At 45.5% G+C, this 23,696-nt stretch overlaps 1 protein-coding gene and 2 long non-coding RNA genes across 3 annotated transcripts in view; 2 read left to right on the plus strand and 1 right to left on the minus strand.

Moving 5' to 3' along the window:
• LOC309491023 (uncharacterized protein) overlaps positions 1–23,696 on the minus strand; it is a 143,764-nt gene that overhangs the window by 102,170 nt on the left and 17,898 nt on the right. Inside the window, exons 6-12 of the mRNA XM_082160414.1 lie at positions 21,546–21,611; positions 21,182–21,238; positions 13,753–13,818; positions 13,389–13,445; positions 2,000–2,065; positions 699–755; positions 81–146 (exon numbers count right to left, since the gene is read on the minus strand). Of these exons, the coding sequence (XP_082016540.1) occupies positions 81–146; positions 699–755; positions 2,000–2,065; positions 13,389–13,445; positions 13,753–13,818; positions 21,182–21,238; positions 21,546–21,611 (435 nt within the window). The remainder of the gene's footprint in view (positions 1–80; positions 147–698; positions 756–1,999; positions 2,066–13,388; positions 13,446–13,752; positions 13,819–21,181; positions 21,239–21,545; positions 21,612–23,696) is intronic.
• LOC309491149 lies at positions 2,072–14,145 on the plus strand. The gene is made up of 2 exons (XR_014202941.1): positions 2,072–2,407; positions 13,979–14,145. It is a non-coding gene; the product is annotated as an uncharacterized lncRNA (long non-coding RNA).
• LOC309491131 lies at positions 5,886–6,401 on the plus strand. The gene is made up of 2 exons (XR_014202924.1): positions 5,886–5,968; positions 6,160–6,401. It is a non-coding gene; the product is annotated as an uncharacterized lncRNA (long non-coding RNA).

The raw sequence follows: 23,696 nt of genomic DNA on the forward strand, positions 1-23,696 counted from the left end.
TACTAAAACTTCATTAGTAATAAAAAAATAATAAAATACAGCTATAAGTGCTTACACAGCTGTCCATGAAAAAAACTCACTTGTAGAAGTTGTTGGAGTAGATGTTGGAGTGTCAGCTGAAGAAATGGTTGCAGTGACAGGGGATGCTGTAATATATGGGCATATAATGAAATAAAAATACAAACATTTACGAAATAGTACTTGCAAGATAACAATTGCATATGTTCATACAATTAACTTTTGTAGTACAATCCATTTTTATTATTAAAAGAAAAAGTTGTATTATATTACATTTGAAACATTTGAACTGGTAGGCACTATTGTTTAATACTCAGAAAGTGACATGAAATAAGAACAATTATTATTACAATTTTCTTAATATTTGTTGACATGTTTACAAAGACCTTTTTGCATTCAATGAAATTCTGCATTACAAAAAGTATTATTGGACAAATATATAATACAGACATTAAACGGTACACATTTTTTTATTTTAGCTGCTGATGGTTGATACTCAGGATGCGATTTTAAAATATTGAGGTACCTATTACTTCTAACAGTAAAAAAGAAGAACTTTCTAAGGACGTTTTAAGATAACTCTACATGAATATTACTCTAGCATGAGCATGTGAATAAACTACTGAAATAATTTTCCTATTAACATGTTTACTCAAATGTCCATGAATAAACATTCTCACTTGTAGGAGCTGATGCTGAAGAATTAGTTGAAGAAGAGATTGTAGTGGCAGTGGCTGCTGGAATATTTTGAAATAGAAAGAAATACAGTTTCACTGAGCAATACTTGTCATGCTTACAAGGATATATATTTTTAATACAATGGCATTCTGTATTACAATAATTACTATTAAAACAACATGACAAACAGTAAATCATTTTGGTAAAACAGTTTACTTTTCTAATGATTTTTAGTTTGTTATATCCTGTTTCCCCTGTTATTCTTATTTGTGCATCCTCGTTTTCCTTTCCTTGCTTCCTTTCCTCGCTTCTTAGCTCCACCCCTTCAGGATGCGGGGGAAGGACGCAAGGAAAAGACTCGAGGACAGAAGAATCGAAGAAAAGCTTATTTGTATATTGGAAAATGCTTGATCACTCGAGCGTCACTTCACTGCGTCATCAGCTGCACTCAAAGGATCTGCCCTTATGTTGTTAAAGTTTGGTTATTTAAATGAATAAATAATAAAGATGAACCAAGATGCCATGTTGATATATGTGTGATATGATTTATTTACACTAAATAAAGAACAAGGTAGATAGGTAAAGAACAAATTAAAATTATTGTGAAAGAAGTGAAGGGGGAGAGGAATTTACACATGCACCGGGTTTCTCGACAAAAAAGATTTCCGCAAAGGATAATGTGCATCCTCGCTCATAGCTTCTCAGGAAGCTTCCTCACTCCTCGTTCCTCGCGGTGCAATTAAAGAATTGATATGTCCTTCAAAATGGCTGAGTTCGCTTGGTTTCCAGGTCATAGGAGGACGGAGGAGCGAGGAAACGAGGAGGGATATTGAGAAGCACCCCTGGTGTATCAGACCCATTACCCGACCGCACACTGATAACTTTTTTTTTAGGACTGGACTTAATGACATGTTAAAAAAAAACTATTTCCTTTGCCCAGTTTTGGTCCTTTAAGGAGGTTTTATGGATTTTGCAGTTAGGGCTTGCAAAGAGTGGTTTCTCTTTCACCGTAGGTGAAGTGGAGGAAGAATATGATTACCAATATTTGTTGACATTGACAAAATGACATTACTGCATGAAATTAAATTCTGTTTAAAAAAAACTTTTAATAAAAGATATGACAGCATCTGTAAACTGCATTACTACAGTTTTTTCGACTGAAATGTCATAATTGTCTATCTATATTAATTACATCTTGTAGGTGCTGCTGCTTGACACAATTACCATATTACAACTTCATTGGTAATAAAAATTAATAAAATACAGCTATTATTTTACACAGTTGTCCATGAACAATACTCACTTGTAGAAGTTGTTTCAGTAGATGTTGGAGTGTCAGTTGAAGAAATGCTTGTAGTGACAGGGGATGCTGTGATATATGGACATATAAAGAAATAAAAAATAATTTACGAAATATTACTTAGAAGCTAACAATGGCATATGTTTATACAATTCATTTTTGTATTACAATCAACGTATTTTTGTTGGAAGAATAACTTACATTACATTATAAACATTTTAACTGGTAGGCGCTGATGTTTGATACTCAGGAAGTGACATGAAATAAGTACAATTATAATTTTTTTAAAAAGTTGTATTTGTTGACATGTTTACAAATCCTTTTTGTATACAATGAAATTCTGCATTTCAAGAATTATTATCGCACAAATATATAATATAGGCATAAAACAGTACACATTTTTTATTTTAGGTGCTGATATGTTTTATACGCAGGATGTGATTTGAAATAAAGAAGTACCAATTACGTGTAACAGTAAAACAGAAGAACTTTCTAAGAATGTGTACAGACAACTGTACATGAATATTTTCATGAATTTCTTGAATTTTCCTATCATCTACTTTATTCCCTTGGTGACAGATTGTCTTCACCCGTGTCTTGTTTAGTTTCTCTTTATCCTGTGTGCGTTTAAGCCCTCTGTGTTACGAACCGCTCCGAGACACGAAGGTTGAGATCCAAATGCAGCTTTATTGTATGGGGCAATCCAGAATCGTAATCAGATGTACAGGCAAGAGTCATACACAGACAGACAGTCAAAACAAAGAAACAAACAAACAAACAAAACAGGCAGGGACCAGAGGCAAGAGAGTAATCCAGGGAACAGGGCAATATATGCAAAACCAAGAGACAAGAAAACGCCTCGGTTACGACTGTAACCTCGGTTCCCTGAAGAGGGAACGAGCGTTGCGTCGAAATTGACGCTATGGGGAACGCTTTGCGTGATGACGTCTTGAAGCACATGTAAAATCAGTCCAATGGTGTGGCGGAACGTCAGAGGCGGGTGAAGTCACGTACCAGGAAGCTATAAAAGCCGGCCCGAAACAGAAAACGAAAGCTACGTAGAGTCTGAAGTCGTGCTGACAGGCATGAAGGAGATATGGCAAGGCGACGCAACGCTCGTTCCCTCTTCAGGGAACCGAGGTTACAGTCGTAACCGAGGCGTTCCCTTTCAAGGGAACTCGCGTTGCGTCGAAATTGACGCTATGGGAACGTCTATACCAATGCCACCATAGCTACAAATGTCTGTCCTGTGTGAAATCAATTGCGCAGCACTAGGAAGACAAAACCTGAGACCCTGGAGTAGAGTCTAGGTCTAAAGAGTTGAACCTGACGAAGGTGTGCGGTAAGGACCAGCCTGCCGCATCACAAACGTCCTGTAAAGATACTCCTGATATAAGGGCCTTAGAGGCCGCCATACTCCTAGTAGAGTGCGACCGGACAGCCCAAGGAGAAGGCTGCCCAGCCGCCTCATAAGCAAGTGAGATAGTCTCAACCACCCACTTGCTCATCCTTTGCTTAGACACTGGACCTCCCTTGTTAGGGGAGCAATTAACCCTCTGAGGTCGAGAAACGCGCCCACGCGTTTTGCTGGATTTTTTTCACATAGCAGCAACATAAACTTAAAAAAATCCGTCATTTATGGTCATATAAATAAAATAAATACATGATTATAAACTATAGAGGGTCTTCTTTTTTTTGTGTACACTCACATTAACATCAAAACCTTGTTTTTATTTTTAAATAAATAAAATAAACAGGGTGCGCTTTCAGCTCACTCTGTCTCAGCAAAAATCTTTCTGAAACAAGTCTGGAAAACTCAGCGAATACTTATCACACAACCATGAAACATGTGTCTAAAGAAAGCTTTAAATTTCTACTTTAAAATAAAACAGTTCACATTCAAAACAAATATTCTCCTGCAATGTAATCTGTATGAAACTAAAGAGAAGTACAGTTTCTCCCGTCTCATCTAATTATCTGTAATTAGTTCACGCCCTCTCGCAGAGCGCGCTATTCATAAGATAATGTGCTGAGGTGATCTATGCAAAATAAGGTAAACGCCCCCTGAAATGAGTTCACACCCACTCGCAGAGCGCTCTATTCATAAGATAATGTGCTGAGGTGATCTATGCAAAATAAGGTAAAAAGCCCCCTGAAATGCTTTAAAACCAGCAAGTTTCATTCACTGACTTTCCTGCGCCGTTGGAAGATGACACACAGCCCTTCAGCTCGTCCTGGATAGTGATGAAGAGTTCACTTTTTCCTCAGAAGAAGAAGAGGACTCTGACAACGAACGTTTGTATTTTTGAAGAGCGACTTGATCCAGCCGTGGATATTTCGGATGAGTAAGTCTTTTTAAATTTACTTGCATTAGTTGACAAGCTTTTGTATAAACGTAGGCTACATATTTTACTGGTTGGACCATTTCCATACTTGTCATTCAGAGTAATTATATTTAAATTGTCTAGGCTATGCTTTATAAAGTAGGAGAGAGGCTTCATGCAGTCTGTTTTCTTTCGTTTTTAATAGTTTTGTTTAAAATAACACATTTCGAGCTTTCTATATATTTCTCTGGTATTTTAGGCAAAGCTTATGAGTTTGGGTTCATTTATGAGGCCTCCAGTTCCTGCTATTTTTAATTCTTATGTTTTAAATACAGGCATTTGGTTGATGAAACAACTATTAAAATTAAGATACAATTAATACAAAACGAAATTCACTTTAAAGAAAGGCTTTATACAAAAAATAAACTTAATGAAATGGTCCAAATCTTCTCTGCCCACCCCATTTGTCTCGCGATTGCGCATGATCTGACTCATGCTTTTCACTTTTCATATAATCAACATAAATGAAAAAAATAAATAATAATAATGATTTTATTTAAACCTAAATATGAACTAAATTGTTTTATTTAATTTTAATGACTAGGCTACAACACGTAGGCCAATTAGCCTACAGTACAGAGAAATTAGTTGACAAGCTATTTTAAATAAACGTAGGCTACAGATTTTACTGGTTGGACCATTTCCATACTTTCCATTCAGAGTAATTTATATTTAAATGAAGAGTGCTTGCAAATATCTATTGCAAATGTGTGTATGTGCTGAAATGTGTAAATATGCCCAGCTGATGAATTGCAAATGTGTTAATGTTTGCGTTATGCTATCTCCGTAATGGCCCATTACACACAATATATGCCTACAGCACGTGTCTACAATTATTTGCATCAGTTATTCATATAGACTAATGGTAATATACTTTGAAATATTTATGTTATAATAGTTTTCAACTTTTTTTAAAACAGGAATGTAGCTGCATCTCCTTCATCTGCAACTCGGAGGGCGCGCAGCAACACAGTTGAACGTCAGAAAGAGTAAGTACATATTTACCAATGTTTGTGCAATTTTGTTTATATACTTATTACAATATGAGCCTGTATGAGTTTATTTATTTTTGGAGGTTGGTTGATAATGTTACATATTTTTTCTTTGTGCTATCTTATCAGCATGCTAATGCCCATCAGTTGTGCATGTGCTGGAATAGTACTCTATATGATAATAATAGTTTTCAACTTTTTTTGAAAGGAATGATGTAGGTTGCTCACTCTCACCTCTCACTGCAACTCGCACTAAGAGGGCACGCAGCAACACAGACAGAAATCAGAAGGAGTAAGTACATATTTACCCACTATTTTACAGATGTTAGACCAATTTTGTTTATATACTTGTTATGTATGCACAATATTACAATTAGTGATTGGTAATGTTAGTATAAAAGAGCTTATTTTTGTTGTTTTACCAAAATGCTGACTGTCCATCAGTTATGCATGTGCTGGCATAGTACTTTGTTCAACCTTTATTAATATTAATATTATTATTTTTAATAATAAGTAGCATCACTCTCAACCTCACCTGCAACTCGCACTGGGAGGTCACGCGACAGGTGTCGGTCAGTTTTGAGAACAACTGAAAAGTAAGTACACTTATTCCCTTTCTTTCAGATATTAGTATAATTCTGTTTACATATTCTGGTTTTACATAGTCCATACAAACATTATGTGTCTGTATGGCTTTGCATCTGGCCAATGTTACTTATAATGATTGAAATGCAGTTGTTATATTTTGTGTAATAAACATGCTCACAGTTGTTTATTTGTTTTACAGCTATAAAGGTGATGGTGATCATCAGACACCTGTTGCAAAGAGGGCCAAGACAAACATTCAGACAAGCAACAAGCAGTCTACTCTGTCATGGAAAACAGAGACTGACATTGATATGGTTCCACAGACTCTGAGATTCCTGCCTGCACGGGAACCTGGACCACAGCTGAGTTTAAAACATTGCAAATTTAAAACATTTAGTTCCTCCTCATAGAGGAATTACAATAAAACAGTGAAAAACAAAACCTTTGAATCTCCTCTTTGTCCAGGCTGCCTCTCTTGATGGCCCATTAGTCATTGGGGGAGAGTCTATGTCACACCCCTGGTCTGAATCTCATTAATATTGATGAGCGATTACCCCTCCCACGCATAAACCTCTTCTGACAAAAAAAAACTGTTTTACAATATTTAAATCAATGTATTGTTTTAAGAGAACGATCAGGCAGGATGAATTTCACATCATTTTGAAGCCAGAACTAGAAACGACAACATATATTAGTCAAGAGTCTTGTGGGCACATATTTAGAATGTGTTTTGTGTTCTTAAAAAAAGAAAGTTGCTGAAATTTTTTTTAAATAACCACGCATAAACATTATTCTCTTAAAAATACAAAGATTTACAAGCATGTTGATCAGATATTATGCTAGCCCTGTTTGTGTTATATAGAGTGAATTTACACTTTTGCCATTAACATGTTTATAAATAAAAAAAAAAAAAAAAAAATGTCAGAGCATGTCAGAACACCTCCAGGGCCCCAAAAACACCTCAGACCTCAGAGGGTTAATCACTTTTCCGCCACAGGGCAGCTCTGTGGACATATGCGTCTAACGCCCGAACAGGGCAAAGCAAATTATTCGCCTCCTGGTCCGATTTCGAAAGGGAGGAGGACAGAAGGCCTCCAAGTGCCACGAGGGAAACGAGATACCAAAGGGGTCTTTCCCCACAGACATTCCACCCAAAGGACTGTGGTAAGCACCTACGGCCGCCACATAAACCTTTAAAGTGGACGGGGTCAGACCTGCAGTGAACCGGTCCTGCAGGAACTCCAGAACTGTACCAATTGGGCAGTTGACTGGATCCAACCGACGGTCACTACACAAAGAGGTGAATACTCTCCAGTTCAGGGCATAAAGTTTCCTCATGGAGGGAGCTCTGGACTGTAGAATGGTCTCAACAACCTCAGTTGAGAGACCTGACTCTATGAGCTGGGCCCCCTCAGAGGCCAAGCCCACAGGTTCCACAGTTCCGGTCGGGGGTGAAAAATCAAGCCCCCTGCTTGGGACAGATGGTCCCTCCTGACGGGTAGCTCCAGAGGATGCCCGTCAAGGAGGGACACAAGATCGGGAAACCATACTCTGCCCGGCCAGCGCGGGGCTATAAGAAGCAGGCAAACCCGGTCCCTGCGAACTCTTTCCAGAACTCCCGGGAGCAGAGCAACTGGGGGAAAGGCGTACAGACGTAGCCTCGGCCACGTCTGTACCATAGCATCCAGTCCCAGAGGAGCTGGATGCGTGAGGGAGAACCAAAGTGAACAGTGAGACGTCTCTCGAGACGCAAACAGATCCACTTATAATTGGCCAACTCCGTCCATATCAGCTCCACCACCTCGGGGGTGGAGCCTCCATTCCCCGGGCCTCGGCCACTGTCTCGACAGAGTCTGCTCCTATATTCTGGACCCCGGGGATTTAGGCTGCCTTGAGTGACAGCAACTTCCCCTGGGACCACAAGAGGCCCTGAGGGCACCGATGAGAGATGGGCACCGTATTTTTCTCCTGCTGTTGAGTAGTCGGTTCGTCGCCCTGTAACGGCGCACCGGCAGGGAACGACCGAACAGACTGCTCTAGCACCCTCCTCAGAGGGGGCGGGCATCCCGAGGCCACTACGTTTCCGGGTGGACCTTGAGATATGTGCTCGCCGGAGACCGCTGCGCCCTGTAACACCGGAGGCGGCAGGGTTGGCAGAACGGTCCCCTGAGGGCACCGTGAAAAGAGGTGTTAACCGCTCTGCTTCGGGGGGGGGGGGGGGGGGGGGCTACCCTCATGTGTCCTGAGCCTACCCTCATGTGTCCTGAGCCCTCAGACATCAGGACTTTTTCCCAGCAGCCTTCTTGGCGGTAATAACGGTCCGCAGATCCGTTTTACCCCTCGAAGACTGCTGGGTTTGAGAGCGCCCTCCGTGTCCCCGAGATTTTTGTGGTCAGTCAGCACTGTTAACTGCATCTCCAAATAACCCTCGAGTGGATACTGGTGCATCTAAAAGAACATGTTTTTCTTTGTCCTTTATGTCACTTAAGTTGAGCCACAGATGCCTCTCAGTGGCCGCCAGGGCTGCCATAGAGCGGCCGATGGATTTAGACGTCTCCTTGGTGGCCCTGAGAGACAAATCTGTGGCTCCACGCAGTTCAGACACAGTATCAGCACTAATACCCCCGCCCTCTTCAAAATCACCCAATAATTCAGCCTGGTAAGCTTGCATTATAGACATTGTATGTAAACACGCTGCAGCTTGGCCGGCGGCGGCATAAGCTTTATGAACCAGATAAGATGTAAATTTTACTGGCTTGGATGGAAGTGCAGGAGCCTTCAGAGAAGATGCCGTTGCTGGAGAGAGATAGCTCGCAAGCGTCTCTTCCACCTTCGGCATTTCCCCATAACCATGCTCTTTATAATTGTGAATGGATGAATAGTGTGATGTTTGTGCAGTATACACTCGATATGACACTGGTTTCCCCCACGATCTCGACACCTCGGTGTGGAGATCGGGGAAAAACGGAAGGCTTCTGCGCTGAGGCTGTGCACGAGATGGCAGGAAACGCTCATCGAGCTTGCTTTTCGAACGAGCGCCCTGCCTATCTTCTGGCCACTCAATAGATAATCGCTCGACCGCTCTAGTGATAACGTCAAGCAATTCCTCAAACGCATGAGACTGAGGTGGCGAATCCTCAGACTCAGCGTCAATACTAACAACGTCCAACTCCTCAGAGCTGGACAATTGCAGTATTGGTGCCTCCATCGGGGGGGAAGAAACCGCAACGCGTGCTTCCACACCCTGATGAGAGGCACTGGATCTATCAGAAGGAGGCTGAGATAAGGCAGAGCCCGTCTCAACATCCACTGATAAATCCATTTGTGAACCCCAGGTCTGAGATCGACGCCGTGCCTCGGCAGCGGCGGGACCCAAGCCCTGGGGAACGTGATCGGGATTGAACCGAGCCAAGCGGGATCGGAGCGTACGCAATGGAAGCGCCTCGCAATGCACACAGTCACCACCCTTGAGTGCTGACTGGGCATGCTCCTCACCCAAACAAACAACACAAAGAGTGTGAGTATCACCTCCCGTTAAATAACGCGGGCAGGGATGGACACACACTCTAAACTGCTGCTTGCTCGCCATACTGAATATATATATATATATGATATAGACAGACAACACCAAATATAGAGACAGATTTCACACAGAGCGCAACTGAAGACTCAGAAAGCTTTCGTTTTCTGTTTCGGGCCGGCTTTTATAGCTTCCTGGAACGTGACGTCACCCGCCTCTGACGTTCCGCCACACCATTGGACTGATTTTACATGTGCTTCAAGACGTCATAACGCAAAGCGTTCCCCATAGCGTCAATTTCGACGCAACGCGAGTTTCCTTGAAAGGGAACCAGGAGAAGGCTCAGAAATGCAGTGTAACACAAACAAAACTTTGCAATGATTGAATGAATGAACAAGGAATAAATAGGCTGAAACTAACAAGGTGATGAGATACAGGTGAATGAGATACAGGTGAATACAATCAGTGATGATGAGTCCAGGCGGCGAGTTATGGGAAATGTAGTCTGAGTGAACAAGATAGTCTGGTGTGGAGTGCCCTCTGGCGGCTCTCATGGGCACTCCAGCTTGTGACCGTTACATAGCCCCCCCTTTAAGGAGCGGATTCCAGACGCTCAGAAAAACAGTTCAGTATGGTGGTGGAGCAGAGGAGGACCCGGGGGCGGGATGGAGGGCCAGGCCCGTGAAGTGGAAGAGGACCTGGAGACTGCGGCAAGATGGGAGGCCAGGGCAGACCAGGCTGTGCAGGCGACCAGGTCGGATCAGGCTATGCAGGCGACCAGGGCGGATCAGGCTGTGCAGGCGACCAGGGCGGATCAGGCTGTGCAGGCGACCAGGGCGGATCAGGCTGTGCAGGCGACCAGGGCGGATCAGGCAGTGCAGGCGACCAGGGCGGATCAGGCAGTGCAGGCGACCAGGGTGGAGCAGGCAGTGCAGGCGACCAGGGTGGAGCAGGCAGTGCAGGCGACCAGGGAGGAGCAGGCAGTGCAGGCGACCAGGGAGGAGCAGGCAGTGCAGGCGACCAGGGAGGAGCAGGCAGTGCAGGCGGCCAGGGAGGAGACGACCCTTCAGGCGGCCAGGGGGGAGACGACCCTTCAGGCGGCCAGGGGGGAGACGACCCATCAGGCGGCCAGGGGGGAGACGACCCTTCAGGCGGCCAGGGGGGAGACGACCCTTCAGGCGGCCAGGGGGGAGACGACCCTTCAAGCGGCCAGGGGGGAGACGACCCTTCAGGCGGCCAGGGGGGAGACGACCCTTCAGGTGGCCAGGGGGGAGACGACCCTTCGGGCAGCCACGGCGGTGAAGACCCCTCGGGTGGCTCTCAGTCTCAGGGGCGGCGGGCACGACGCATACTGCTTTGGTCTCAGCAGATTTGGCGTGAAGTGCGGGCTCGGCTGGACTGGCGTGAAGCTCTGGCTCTGGCTCTGGCTCGGCAGGACTGACGTGAAGCTCTGGCTCTGGCTCGGCAGGACTGACGTGAAGCTCTGGCTCTGGCTCGGCAGGACTGGCGTGAAGTGCAGGCGGTGACATGGCGTGCCACGGAAGGAAGCTCTCCAGACATCTGGAGAGTGCCTCTCTCCAATACAGACCGGAGAGATCGGGGAGCTCCCTCGGGTCGACCTCCTTAGCCCCCAGCCGGTAACACAACTTAATTGCCTCGTCACCCAGAGAGCAAGAGGCAGCGAGAGGATCAAACCCCCAGGTATACTGGAACAGATCGAGGCTATCCAGGGCCAAGGCCGCGATCTGTCCAGCGAACTCCCGGCTCATGCTGGGAAGATCAGGCGAGATCCGTACTGCTGGATTCCTGGAGGTCATAGCTGCTGGATCTGGGTGTGGCGAAGTTTTCTGTTACGAACCGCTCCGGGACACGAAGGTTGAGATCCAAATGCAGCTTTATTGTATGGGGCAATCCAGAATCGTAATCAGATGTACAGGCAAGAGTCATACACAGACAGGCAGTCAAAACAAAGAAACAAACAAAGAAACAAAACAGGCAGGGACCAGAGGCAAGAGAGTAATCCAGGGAACAGGGCAAGATATCCAAAACCAAGAGACAAGAAAACCAGGAGAATGCTCAGAAATGCAGTGTAACACAAACAAAACTTTGCAATGATTGAATGAATGAACAAGGAATAAATAGGCTGAAACTAACAAGATGATGAGATACAGGTGAATGAGATACAGGTGAATACAATCAGTGATGATGAGTCCAGGCAGTGAGTTATGGGAAATGTAGTCTGAGTGAACAAGATAGTCTGGTGTGGAGTGCCCTCTGGCGGCTCTCATGGGCACTCCAGCTTGTGACCGTTACACTCTGATTGGTTCAGTTCAATGACCTGTATTGTCTATGCTTGATGCCTAACTGTTAGATTATCTCTTGCGCTAAATCTTGTTCTGTGTTGGTTTGTTTTCTTTGTTTTGTTTCATTAGAAAAGTGAAAAGACTGTTATTGGATCCACCTCTCCCTTTCATCCTTCGCCTCCCTAAACCATAACAGAATACAGTGGCTAGAGAAGATAAACACATCTTCCAGATATTTGCAGTTTCCTCCTCTCTAAGGATGATCGCTCCTTTGGGGACCACATCAGTGAGTCCCTAGACCTAACATATCAGACCCATTACCACAACCGCTCACTGATCACCTTTTTTGGACTGGACTTAATGACATGTTAAAACAACTTTTCCCTGCCCATTTTTGGTCCTTGAGGAAGGTTTTATAGATTTTGTAGAGTTAGTTCTTGCAAAGAGTGGTTCCTCTTTCACCGTGGGTGAGGTGCAGGAAGACTATGATTACCACCTGCTTGCCACGGACCCATAGACTGAGCTCACACCTGCTACAGAGCCTGAGCATACAAGTCTGTCCCGGAGCTACAGCCAGCTGTCATGTCCGTCCCAGTAGGAGCACTAATTAAAATGGACATCCTGAAGCAGAGTCCCACCCATGACCCCATAATGAGGTAGAATGTATCCCCTTCTATTCCATTTTGAATATATTGGACACGCCAGTTCCTACTTGTTCCCAAGCCCTTCCTCCACCATTAACTCCTTTGTCTCAGCTGGTTCCGCCCGGCTCGTTCGTCTTCGCTTGTTCTACCCAGCTCTCTGGCTCCACCCCCTCTGAAGGCTCAAATCAGTTTTCTGGCTCCGCCTCCTCTGCTGGATTCATTGGGTTCTCTGGCTCCACCCCCTTCTCTGGCTCCGGCTGGCTCCATCCCTCCGACGACTCCTTTGTCCTCACTCCCACTGGCTCTGTCTTCTGAGCCCTCGTTCTGAGCCACCTGAGTCCTCTGACCCTCTGGTTCCGCTTTAGACCCTTGTGTTTGGTGTCGATTTGGTCCTTCATCCCTCCATCTGCACCTTGGTATCAAGCCCACCAAACTCCACTTTGGTCTTCAGTTTCCATGGCTCTGCCCTGGTGAAAAACGCGGAGTGCAACACTGCGGACCTTCAGCCATCCAGCATCATCAGGAGAAGTGGATTCACTGGTGTCGCAGAGGCCTCCTCCTCCTACTGCTCCGTTGTTCCTTCCTCTGCCAGCCACTCCTTGGTTTTTCTCTCCACCGGTCCCTCCATGGACTCTGGGTATCTTAGCCCTCCTTCCCACCCCAGTATGGATTATACCTTCCCTTCCAACCACCTTGGGGGTGGAGGAGGTAATGTTACGTCTAAGCTCAGATAGTTTGTTCCCTTAGTTAATGATTGTATTCACCTGTGTCTTGTTTAGTTTTTGATTATCCTTTGTCATGCTGTGTGCTTTTTAAGTCCTGTGTATTGTTCAGTTCCTTGTCTAGTGTCGTATTGTTATTATTATTAAAATTTACCACATTAACACTAAAATGAACGAACTACTGAAATCATTTTCCTATTAACATGTTGAAAAAATTGTCCATGAATAAAAATACTCACTTGAAAAAGTTGATGTTGGAGACTCAGCTGAAGTAGAGCTTATTGTGGCAGGGGGTGCTAAAATATTCAGATGTATAAATAGAAACATTATACAAGTAATATTTGTTGACATTGACAAAATGACATTACCGCATGAAATTAAATTCTGTTTTGCAAAAAAACGTTTACTAAAATATGAAAATCTTCATCTGTAAACTGCATTACTACAGTTTTTTCGACTGAAATGTCATAATTGTCTATCTATATTAATTACATCTTGTAGGTGCTGCTGCTTGACACAATTACCATATTACAACTTCATTGGTAATACAAATTAATAAAATACAGCTTTTATTTTACACTGTTGTCCATGAACAATACTCACTTGTAGAAGTTGTTTCAGTAGATGTTGGAGTGTCAGTTGAAGAAATGCTTGTAGCTACAGGGGATGCTGTGATATATGGACATATAAAGAAATAAAAAATTATTTATGAAATATTACTTAGAAGCTAACAATGGCATATGTTTATACAATTCATTTTTGTATTACAATCAAAGTATTTTTGTTGGAAGAATAACTTACATTACATTATAAACATTTTAACTGGTAGGCGCTGATGTTTGATACTCAGGAAGTGAGATGAAATAAGTACAATTATTATTTTATTTTTTTTAGTTGTATTTGTTGACATGTTTACAAATCCTTTTTGTATACAATGAAATTCTGCATTTCAAGAATTATTATCGCACAAATATATAATATAGGCATAAAACAGTACACATTTTTTATTTTAGGTGCTGATATGTTTTATACTCAGGATGTGATTTGAAATACAGAAGTACCTATTACGTGTAACAGTAAAACAGAAGAACTTTCTAAGAATGTGTACAGACAACTGTACATGAATATTTTCATGAATTTCTTGAATTTTCCTATCATCTACTTTATTCCCTTGGTGACAGATTGTCTTCACCCGTGTCTTGTTTAGTTTCTCTTTATCCTGTGTGCGTTTAAGCCCTCTGATTGGTTCAGTTCAATGACCTGTATTGTCTATGCTTGATGCCTAACTGTTAGATTATCTCTTGCGCTAAATCTTGTTCTGTGTTGGTTTGTTTTCTTTGTTTTGTTTCATTAGAAAAGTGAAAAGACTGTTATTGGATCCACCTCTCCCTTTCATCCTTCGCCTCCCTAAACCATAACAGAATACAGCGGCTAGAGAAGATAGACACATCTTCCAGATATTTGCAGTTTCCTCCTCTCCAAGGATGATCGCTCCTTTGGGGACCACATCAGTGAGTCCCTAGACCTAACATATTAGACCCATTACCACAACCGCTCACTGATCACCTTTTTTGGACTGGACTTAATGACATGTTAAAACAACTATTTCCCTGCCCATTTTTTGGTCCTTGAGGAAGGTTTTAATAGATTTTGTAGAGTTAGTTCTTGCAAAGAGTGGTTCCTCTTTCAGTGTAGGTGAGGTGCAGGAAGACAATGATTACCACCTGCTTGCCACGGACCCATAGACTGAGCTCACACCTGCTACAGAGCCTGTGCATACAAGTCTGATCCCGGAGCTACAGCCAGCTACCATGTCCTACCCAGTAGGAGCACTAATTAAATTGGACATCCTGAAGCAGAGTCCCACCCATGACCCCATAACGAGGTAGAATGTATCCCCTTCTATTCCATTTCGAATATATTGGACACGCCAGTTCCTACTTGTTCCCAAGCCCTTCCTCCACCATTAACTAATTTGTCTCAGCTGGTTCCGCCCGGCTCGTTCGTCTTCGCTTGTTCTACCCAGCTCTCTGGCTCCACCCCCTCTGCAGGCTCAAATTAGTTCCCTTTCAAGGGAACTCGCGTTGCGTCGAAATGACGCTATGGGGAACGCTTTGCGTGATGACGTCTTGAAGCACATGTAAAATCAGTCCAATGGTGTGGCGGAACGTCAGAGGCGGGTGACGTCACGTACCAGGAAGCTATAAAAGCCGGCCCGAAACAGAAAACGAAAGCTTTCTGAGTCTTCAGTTGCGCTCTGTGTGAAATCTGTCTGTATATTTGGTGTTGTCTGTCTATATCATATATATATATATTCAGTATGGCGAGCAAGCAGCAGTTTAGAGTGTGTGTCCATCCCTGCCCGCGTTATTTAACGGGAGGTGATACTCACACTCTTTGTGTTGTTTGTTTGGGAGAGGAACATGCCCAGTCAGCACTCGAGGGTGGTGACTGTGTGCATTGCGACGCGCTTCCATTGCGTACGCTCCGATCCCGCTTGGCTCGGTTCAATCCCGATCGCGTTCCCCAGGGCTCTGGTCCCGCCGCTGCCGAGGCACGGTGGCAATCACAGACCTGGGGTTCGCAAATGGATCTATCAGTGGATGTTGAGACGGGCTCTGCCTTATCTCAGCCTCCTTCTGATAGATCCAGTGCCTCTCATCAGGGTGTGGAAGCACGCGTTGCGGTTTCTTCCCCCCCGATGGAGGCACCAATACTGCAATTGTCCAGCTCTGAGGAGTTGGACGTTGTTAGTATTGACGCTGAGTCTGAGGATTCGCCACCTCAGTCTCATGCGTTTGAAAAATTGCTTGATGTTATCACTAGAGCTGTCGAGCGATTATCTATTGAGTGGCCAGAAGATAGGCAGGGCGCTCGTTCGAAAAGCAAGCTCGACGAACGTTTCCTGCCATCTCGTGCACAGCCTCAGCGCAGAAGCCTTCCGTTTTTCCCCGATCTCCACACCGAGGTGTCGAGATCGTGGGGGAAACCAGTGTCATATCGAGTGTATACTGCACAAACATCACACTATTCATCCATTCACAATTATAAAGAGCATGGTTATGGGGAGATGCCGAAGGTGGAAGAGACGCTCGCGAGCTATCTCTCTCCAGCAACGGCATCTTCTCTGAAGGCTCCTGCACTTCCATCCAAGCCAGTAAAAGTTACATCTTCCCTGGTTCATAAAGCTTATGCCGCCGCCGGTCAAGCTGCAGCGTGTTTACATACAATGTCCATAATGCAGGCTTACCAGGCTGAGTTATTGGGTGATTATGAGGAGGGCGGGGGTATTAGTGCTGATACGGTGTCTGAACTGCGTAGAGCCACAGATTTGTCTCTCAGGGCCACCAAGGAGACAGCTAAATCCATCGGCCGCTCTATGGCAGCCCTGGTGGCCACTGAGAGGCATCTGTGGCTCAACTTAAGTGACATAAAGGACAAAGAAAAACATGTTCTTTTAGATGCACCAGTATCCACGCAAGGGTTATTTGGAGACGCAGTTAATAGTGCTGTAGCGAATTCACAAGAAGCTTCAAAACAGGCAGCTGCACTTCAGAAACTTCCCCCCGCCGTTCTTTCTATGAGGCTGCTGAGCGGGAGCAATCTCACTCCTCTAAAAAGAGCGCTGAGCACCGCGCCACTCAGAAACAGAGCGTTTCCTCCCGTGCTCCCCCACAAAAATCTCGGGGACACGGAGGGCGCTCTCAAACCCAGCAGTCTTCGAGGGGTAAAACGGATCTGCGGACCGTTATTACCGCCAAGAAGGCTGCTGGGAAAAAGTCCTGATGTCTGAGGGCTCAGGACAAATGAGGGTAGTCCCCCCGAAGCAGAGCGGTTAACACCTCTTTTCACGGTGCCCTCAGGGGACCGTTCTGCCAACCCTGCCGCCTCCGGTGTTACAGGGCGCAGCGGTCTCCGGCGAGCACATATCTCAAGGTCCACCCGGAAACGTAGTGGCCTCGGGATGCCCGCCCCCTCTGAGGAGGGTGCTAGAGCAGTCTGTTTGGTCGTTCCCTGCCGGTGCGCCGTTACAGGGCGACGAACCGACTACTCAACAGCAGGAGAAAAATACGGTGCCGTCTCTCTTCGGTGCCCTCAGGGGACCGTTCTGCCAACCCTGCCGCCTCCGGTGTTACAGGGCGCAGCGGTCTCCGGCGAGCACATATCTCAAGGTCCACCCGGAAACGTAGTGGCCTCGGGATGCCCGCCCCCTCTGAGGAGGGTGCTAGAGCAGTCTGTTTGGTCGTTCCCTGCCGGTGCGCCGTTACAGGGCGACGAACCGACTACTCAACAGCAACAAAATCCAGAAACCAGTCTCGAGAGACTGGTACCTCTAGTAGAATCTTTGACAGCGTGGAAGCTACTGTCAAATGTTTCTCGTTGGGTCCTGCAGACCGTGGAAAAAGGGTATTAGATACAATTCTAGTAACGCCCACCGCGGTTTATGGGGGTCCTGCCCACAGTGGTGGGCCCCGAGCAGGTTCTGGTTATGGAACAGGAAGTAAACACTATGTTAGAGAAAGGGGCCATAGAATATGTACCTCCCTCCAACAGGGAAACCGGGTTTTACAGCCGGTACTTCATAGTTCCAAAGTAGGACGGGGGATTGCGTCCCATTTTAGATCTTCGAGTTCTGAATGAGTCAGTCATGCAGCTCAAGTTCAAAATGTTAACATTGAGACAATCGTGCCACAGATTAGTCCGAGGACTGGTTTGTCACGATAGACCTCAAGGACGCATATTTCCATCCTTCCGTGTCATTGGAAGTTCCTGAGGTTTGCTTTCGGGGGCAAAAGCATACCAATATCGAGTTCTTCCATTCGGCCTGGCTTTATCACCCCGCACTTTCACCAAATGCGTGGATGCAGCTCTGGCGCCTCTGCGCCTCCAGGGTGTTCGCATCATGAACTACATCGACGATTGGTTGATTTTAGCTCAGTCGCATCAGATGGCGGTTCAACATCGAGATGTTGTTCTCGCCCATATGAAAGAGTTGGGGTTACGGCTGAACGCCGAGAAGAGTGTGCTTTCTCCATTTCAGAGGACCACTTTTTTAGGCGTGGTTTGGGATTCAGTGTCGATGCAGGCGCGCCTGTCACCGCCACGCATAGATTCCATCCTTGCAGCTGTGAAAAGTGTAAAGCTAGGCCAGCTACTCACTGTCAAACAGTTCCAGAGACTGTTGGGTCTCATGGCAGCAGCTTCCAACGTGATACCTTTTGGACTACTGCACATGAGACCCCTGCAGTGGTGGCTCAGGACCAGAGGGTTTTTCCCCGAGGGGCCTACGTGCCTTGGTTATGTGGAAGAAACCTTGGTTCCTGTCCCAGGGCCCAGTGCTGGGAGCTCCTTGTCGTCGCAAACTGCTAACGACGGATGCTTCCCTCACGGGTTGGGGAGCGATCCTGAGGGTCGCTCATCTCAAGGTCTGTGGGAAGACCATCATCGTTCCTGGCATTCTATAGCCTAGAGATGTTAGCTGTCTTCCGGGCTCTGAGGAGCTTTATCACAGGTCTCAGGGGACACCATGTGTAGTACATACGGACAACACGTCGGTAGTCGCCTATATCAACCACCAAGGGGGTTTGCGCTCGCGCCCATTATCCAATCTGGCACGCCATATCCTCTTGTGGTCCCAGGGGAAGTTGCTGTCACTCAAGGCAGCCTACATCCCCGGGGTCCAGAATATAGGAGCAGACACTCTGTCGAGACAGGGGCCGAGGCCCGGGGAATGGTGGCTCCACCCCCGAGGTGGTGGAGCTGATATGGACGGAGTTGGCCAATTATAAGTGGATCTGTTTGCGTCTCGAGAGACGTCTCACTGTCCACTTTGGTTCTCCCTCACGCATCCAGCTCCTCTGGGACTGGATGCTATGGTACAGACGTGGCCAAGGCTACGTCTGTACGCCTTTCCCCCAGTTGCTCTGCTCCCGGGAGTTCTGGAAAGAGTTCGCAGGGTTTGCCTGCTTCTTATAGCCCCGCGCTGGCCGGGCAGAGTATGGTTTCCCGATCTTGTGTCCCTCCTCGACGGGCCTCCTCTGGAGCTACCCGTCAGGAGGGACCTTCTGTCCCAAGCAGGGGGCTCGATTTTTCACCCCCGACCAGAACTGTGGAACCTGTGGGCTTGGCCTCTGAGGGGGCCCAGCTCATAGAGTCAGGTCTCTCAACTGAGGTTGTTGAGACCATTCTACAGTCCAGAGCTCCCTCCACGAGGAAACTTTATGCCCTGAACTGGAGAGTATTCACCTCTTTGTGTAGTGACCGTCGGTTGGATCCAGTCAACTGCCCAATTGGTACAGTTCTGGAGTTCCTGCAGGACCGGTTCACTGCAGGTCTGACCCCGTCCACTTTAAAGGTTTATGTGGCGGCCGTAGGTGCTTACCACAGTCCTTTGGGTGGAATGTCTGTGGGGAAAGACCCCTTTGGTATCTCGTTTCCCTCGTGGCGCTTGGAGGTCCTCCTCCCTTTCGAAATCGGACCAGGAGGCGAATAATTTGCTTTGCCCTGTTCGGGCGTTAGACGCATATGTCCACAGAGCTGCCCTGTGGCGTAAAAGTGATCAATTGCTCCCCTAACAAGGGAGGTCCAGTGTCTAAGCAAAGGATGAGCAAGTGGGTGGTTGAGACTATCTCACTTGCTTATGAGGCGGCTGGGCAGCCTTTTCCTTGGGCTGTCCGGTCGCACTCTACTAGGAGTATGGCGGCCTCTAAGGCCCTTATATCAGGAGTATCTTTACAGGACGTTTGTGATGCGGCAGGCTGGTCCTTACCGCACACCTTCGTCAGGTTCTACTCTTTAGACCTAGACTCTACTCCAGGGTCTCAGGTTTTGTCTTCCTAGTGCTGCGCATTTGATTTCACACAGGACAGACATTTGTAGCTATGGTGGCGTTGGTATAGACGTTCCCCATAGCGTCATTTCGACGCAACGCGAGTTCCCTTGAAAGGGAACGCCTCGGTTACGACTGTAACCTCGGTTCCCTGAAGAGGGAACGAGCGTTGCGTCGCCTTGCCATATCTCCTTCATGCCTGTCAGCACGACTACAGACTCTACGAAGCTTTCGTTTTCTGTTTCGGGCCGGCTTTTATAGCTTCCTGGTACGTGACGTCACCCGCCTCTGACGTTCCGCCACACCATTGGACTGATTTTACATGTGCTTCAAGACGTCATCACGCAAAGCGTTCCCCATAGCGTCATTTCGACGCAACGCTCGTTCCCTCTTCAGCGAACCGAGGTTACAGTCGTAACCGAGGCGTTTTCTGCCTCTGCCTCCTCTGCTGGATTCATTGGGTTCTCTGGCTCCACCCCCTTCTCTGGCTACGGCTGGCTTCATCCCTCCGACGACTCCTTTGTCCTCACTCCCACTGGCTCTGTCTTCTGAGCCCTCGTTCTGAGCCACCTCAGTCCTCTGACCCTCTGGTTCCGCTTTAGACCCTTGTGCTTGGTGTCGATTTGGTCCTTTATTCCTCCATCTGCACCTTGGTATCCAGCCCACCAAACTCCACTTTGGTCTTCAGTTTCCATGGCTCCGCCCTGGTGAAAAACACGGAGTGCAACACTGCGGACCTTCAGCCATCCAGCATCATCAGGAGAAGTGGATTCACTGGTGTCGCAGAGGCCTCCTCCTCCTACTGCTCCGTTGTTCCTTCCTCTGCCAGCCACTCCTTGGTTTTTCTCTCCACCGGTCCCTCCATGGACTCTGGGTATCTTAGCCCTCCTTCCCACCCCAGTATGGATTATACCTTCCCTTCCAACCACCTCGGGGGTGGAGGAGGTAATGTTACGTCTAAGCTCAGATAGTTTGTTCCCTTAGTTAATGATTGTATTCACCTGTGTCTTGTTTAGTTTTTGATTATCCTTTGTCATGCTGTGTGCTTTTTACTGTAAGTCCTGTGTATTGTTCAGTTCCTTGTCTAGTGTCGTATTGTTATTATTATTAAAATTTACCACATTAGCACTAAAATGAACGAACTACTGAAATCATTTTCCTATTAACATGTTGAAAAAATTGTCCATGAATAAAAATACTCACTTGAAAAAGTTGATGTTGGAGACTCAGCTGAAGTAGAGCTTATTGTGGCAGGGGGTGCTAAAATATTCAGATGTATAAATAGAAACATTATACAAGTAATATTTGTTGACATTGACAAAATGACATTACTGCATGAAATTAAATTCTGTTTTGCAAAAAAACTTTTACTAAAATATGATAATCTGCATCTGTAAACTGCATTACTACAGTTTTTTCGACTGAAATGTCATAATTGTCTATCTATATTAATTACATCTTGTAGGTGCTGCTGCTTGACACAATTACCATATTACAACTTCATTGGTAATACAAATTAATAAAATACAGCTTTTATTTTACACAGTTGTCCATGAACAATACTCACTTGTAGAAGTTGTTTCAGTAGATGTTGGAGTGTCAGTTGAAGAAATGCTTGTAGCTACAGGGGATGCTGTGATATATGGACATATAAAGAAATAAAAAATCATTTATGAAATATTACTTAGAAGCTAACAATGGCATATGTTTATACAATTCATTTTTGTATTACAATCAAAGTATTTTTGTTGGAAGAATAACTTACATTACATTATAAACATTTTAACTGGTAGGCGCTGATGTTTGATACTCAGGAAGTGAGATGAAATAAATACAATTATTATTTATTTTTTTAAGTTGTATTTGTTGACATGTTTACAAATCCTTTTTGTATACAATGAAATTCTGCATTTCAAGAATTATTATCGCACAAATATATAATATAGGCATAAAACAGTACACATTTTTTATTTTAGGTGCTGATATGTTTTATACTCAGGATGTGATTTGAAATACAGAAGTACCTATTACATGTAACAGTAAAACAGAAGAACTTTCTAAGAATGTGTACAGACAACTGTACATGAATATTTTCATGAATTTCTTGAATTTTCCTATCATCTACTTTATTCCCTTGGTGACAGATTGTCTTCACCCGTGTCTTGTTTAGTTTCTCTTTATCCTGTGTGCGTTTAAGCCCTCTGATTGGTTCAGTTCAATGACCTGTATTGTCTATGCTTGATGCCTAACTGTTAGATTATCTCTTGCGCTAAATCTTGTTCTGTGTTGGTTTGTTTTCTTTGTTTTGTTTCATTAGAAAAGTGAAAAGACTGTTATTGGATCCACCTCTCCCTTTCATCCTTCGCCTCCCTAAACCATAACAGAATACAGCGGCTAGAGAAGATAAACACATCTTCCAGATATTTGCAGTTTCCTCCTCTCCAAGGATGATCGCTCCTTTGGGGACCACATCAGTGAGTCCCTAGACCTAACATATTAGACCCATTACCACAACCGCTCACTGATCACCTTTTTTGGACTGGACTTAATGACATGTTAAAACAACTATTTCCCTGCCCATTTTTGGTCCTTGAGGAAGGTTTTAATAGATTTTGTAGAGTTAGTTCTTGCAAAGAGTGGTTCCTCTTTCAGTGTAGGTGAGGTGCAGGAAGACTATGATTACCACCTGCTTGCCACGGACCCATAGACTGAGCTCACACCTGCTACAGAGCCTGTGCATACAAGTCTGATCCCGGAGCTACAGCCAGCTACCATGTCCTACCCAGTAGGAGCACTAATTAAATTGGACATCCTGAAGCAGAGTCCCACCCATGACCCCATAACGAGGTAGAATGTATCCCCTTCTATTCCATTTCGAATATATTGGACACGCCAGTTCCTACTTGTTTCCAAGCCCTTCCTCCACCATTAACTCATTTGTCTCAGCTGGTTCCGCCCGGCTCGTTCGTCTTCGCTTGTTCTACCCAGCTCTCTGGCTCCACCCCCTCTGCAGGCTCAAATTAGTTTTCTGCCTCTGCCTCCTCTGCTGGATTCATTGGGTTCTCTGGCTCCACCCCCTTCTCTGGCTACGGCTGGCTTCATCCCTCCGACGACTCCTTTGTCCTCACTCCCACTGGCTCTGTCTTCTGAGCCCTCGTTCTGAGCCACCTCAGTCCTCTGACCCTCTGGTTCCGCTTTAGACCCTTGTGCTTGGTGTCGATTTGGTCCTTTATTCCTCCATCTGCACCTTGGTATCAAGCCCACCAAACTCCACTTTGGTCTTCAGTTTCCATGGCTCCGCCCTGGTGAAAAACACGGAGTGCAACACTGCGGACCTTCAGCCATCCAGCATCATCAGGAGAAGTGGATTCACTGGTGTCGCAGAGGCCTCCTCTTCCTACTGCTCCGTTGTTCCTTCCTCTGCCAGCCACTCCTTGGTTTTTCTCTCCACCGGTCCCTCCATGGACTCTGGGTGTCTTGGCCCTCCTTCCCACCCCAGTATGGATTATACCTTCCCTTCCAACCACCTCGGGGGTGAAGGAGGTAATGTTACGTCTAAGCTCAGATAGTTTGTTCCCTTGGTTAATGATTGTATTCACCTGTGTCTTGTTTAGTTTTTGATTATCCTTTGTCATGCTGTGTGCTTTTTAAGTCCTGTGTATTGTTCAGTTCCTTGTCTAGTGTCGTTATTGTTATTATTATTAAAATTTACCACATT

The sequence above is a fragment of the Leuciscus leuciscus genome (assembly GCF_965113295.1).
Source record: "Leuciscus leuciscus genome assembly, chromosome: 25".
NCBI lineage: Eukaryota > Metazoa > Chordata > Actinopteri > Cypriniformes > Leuciscidae > Leuciscus > Leuciscus leuciscus.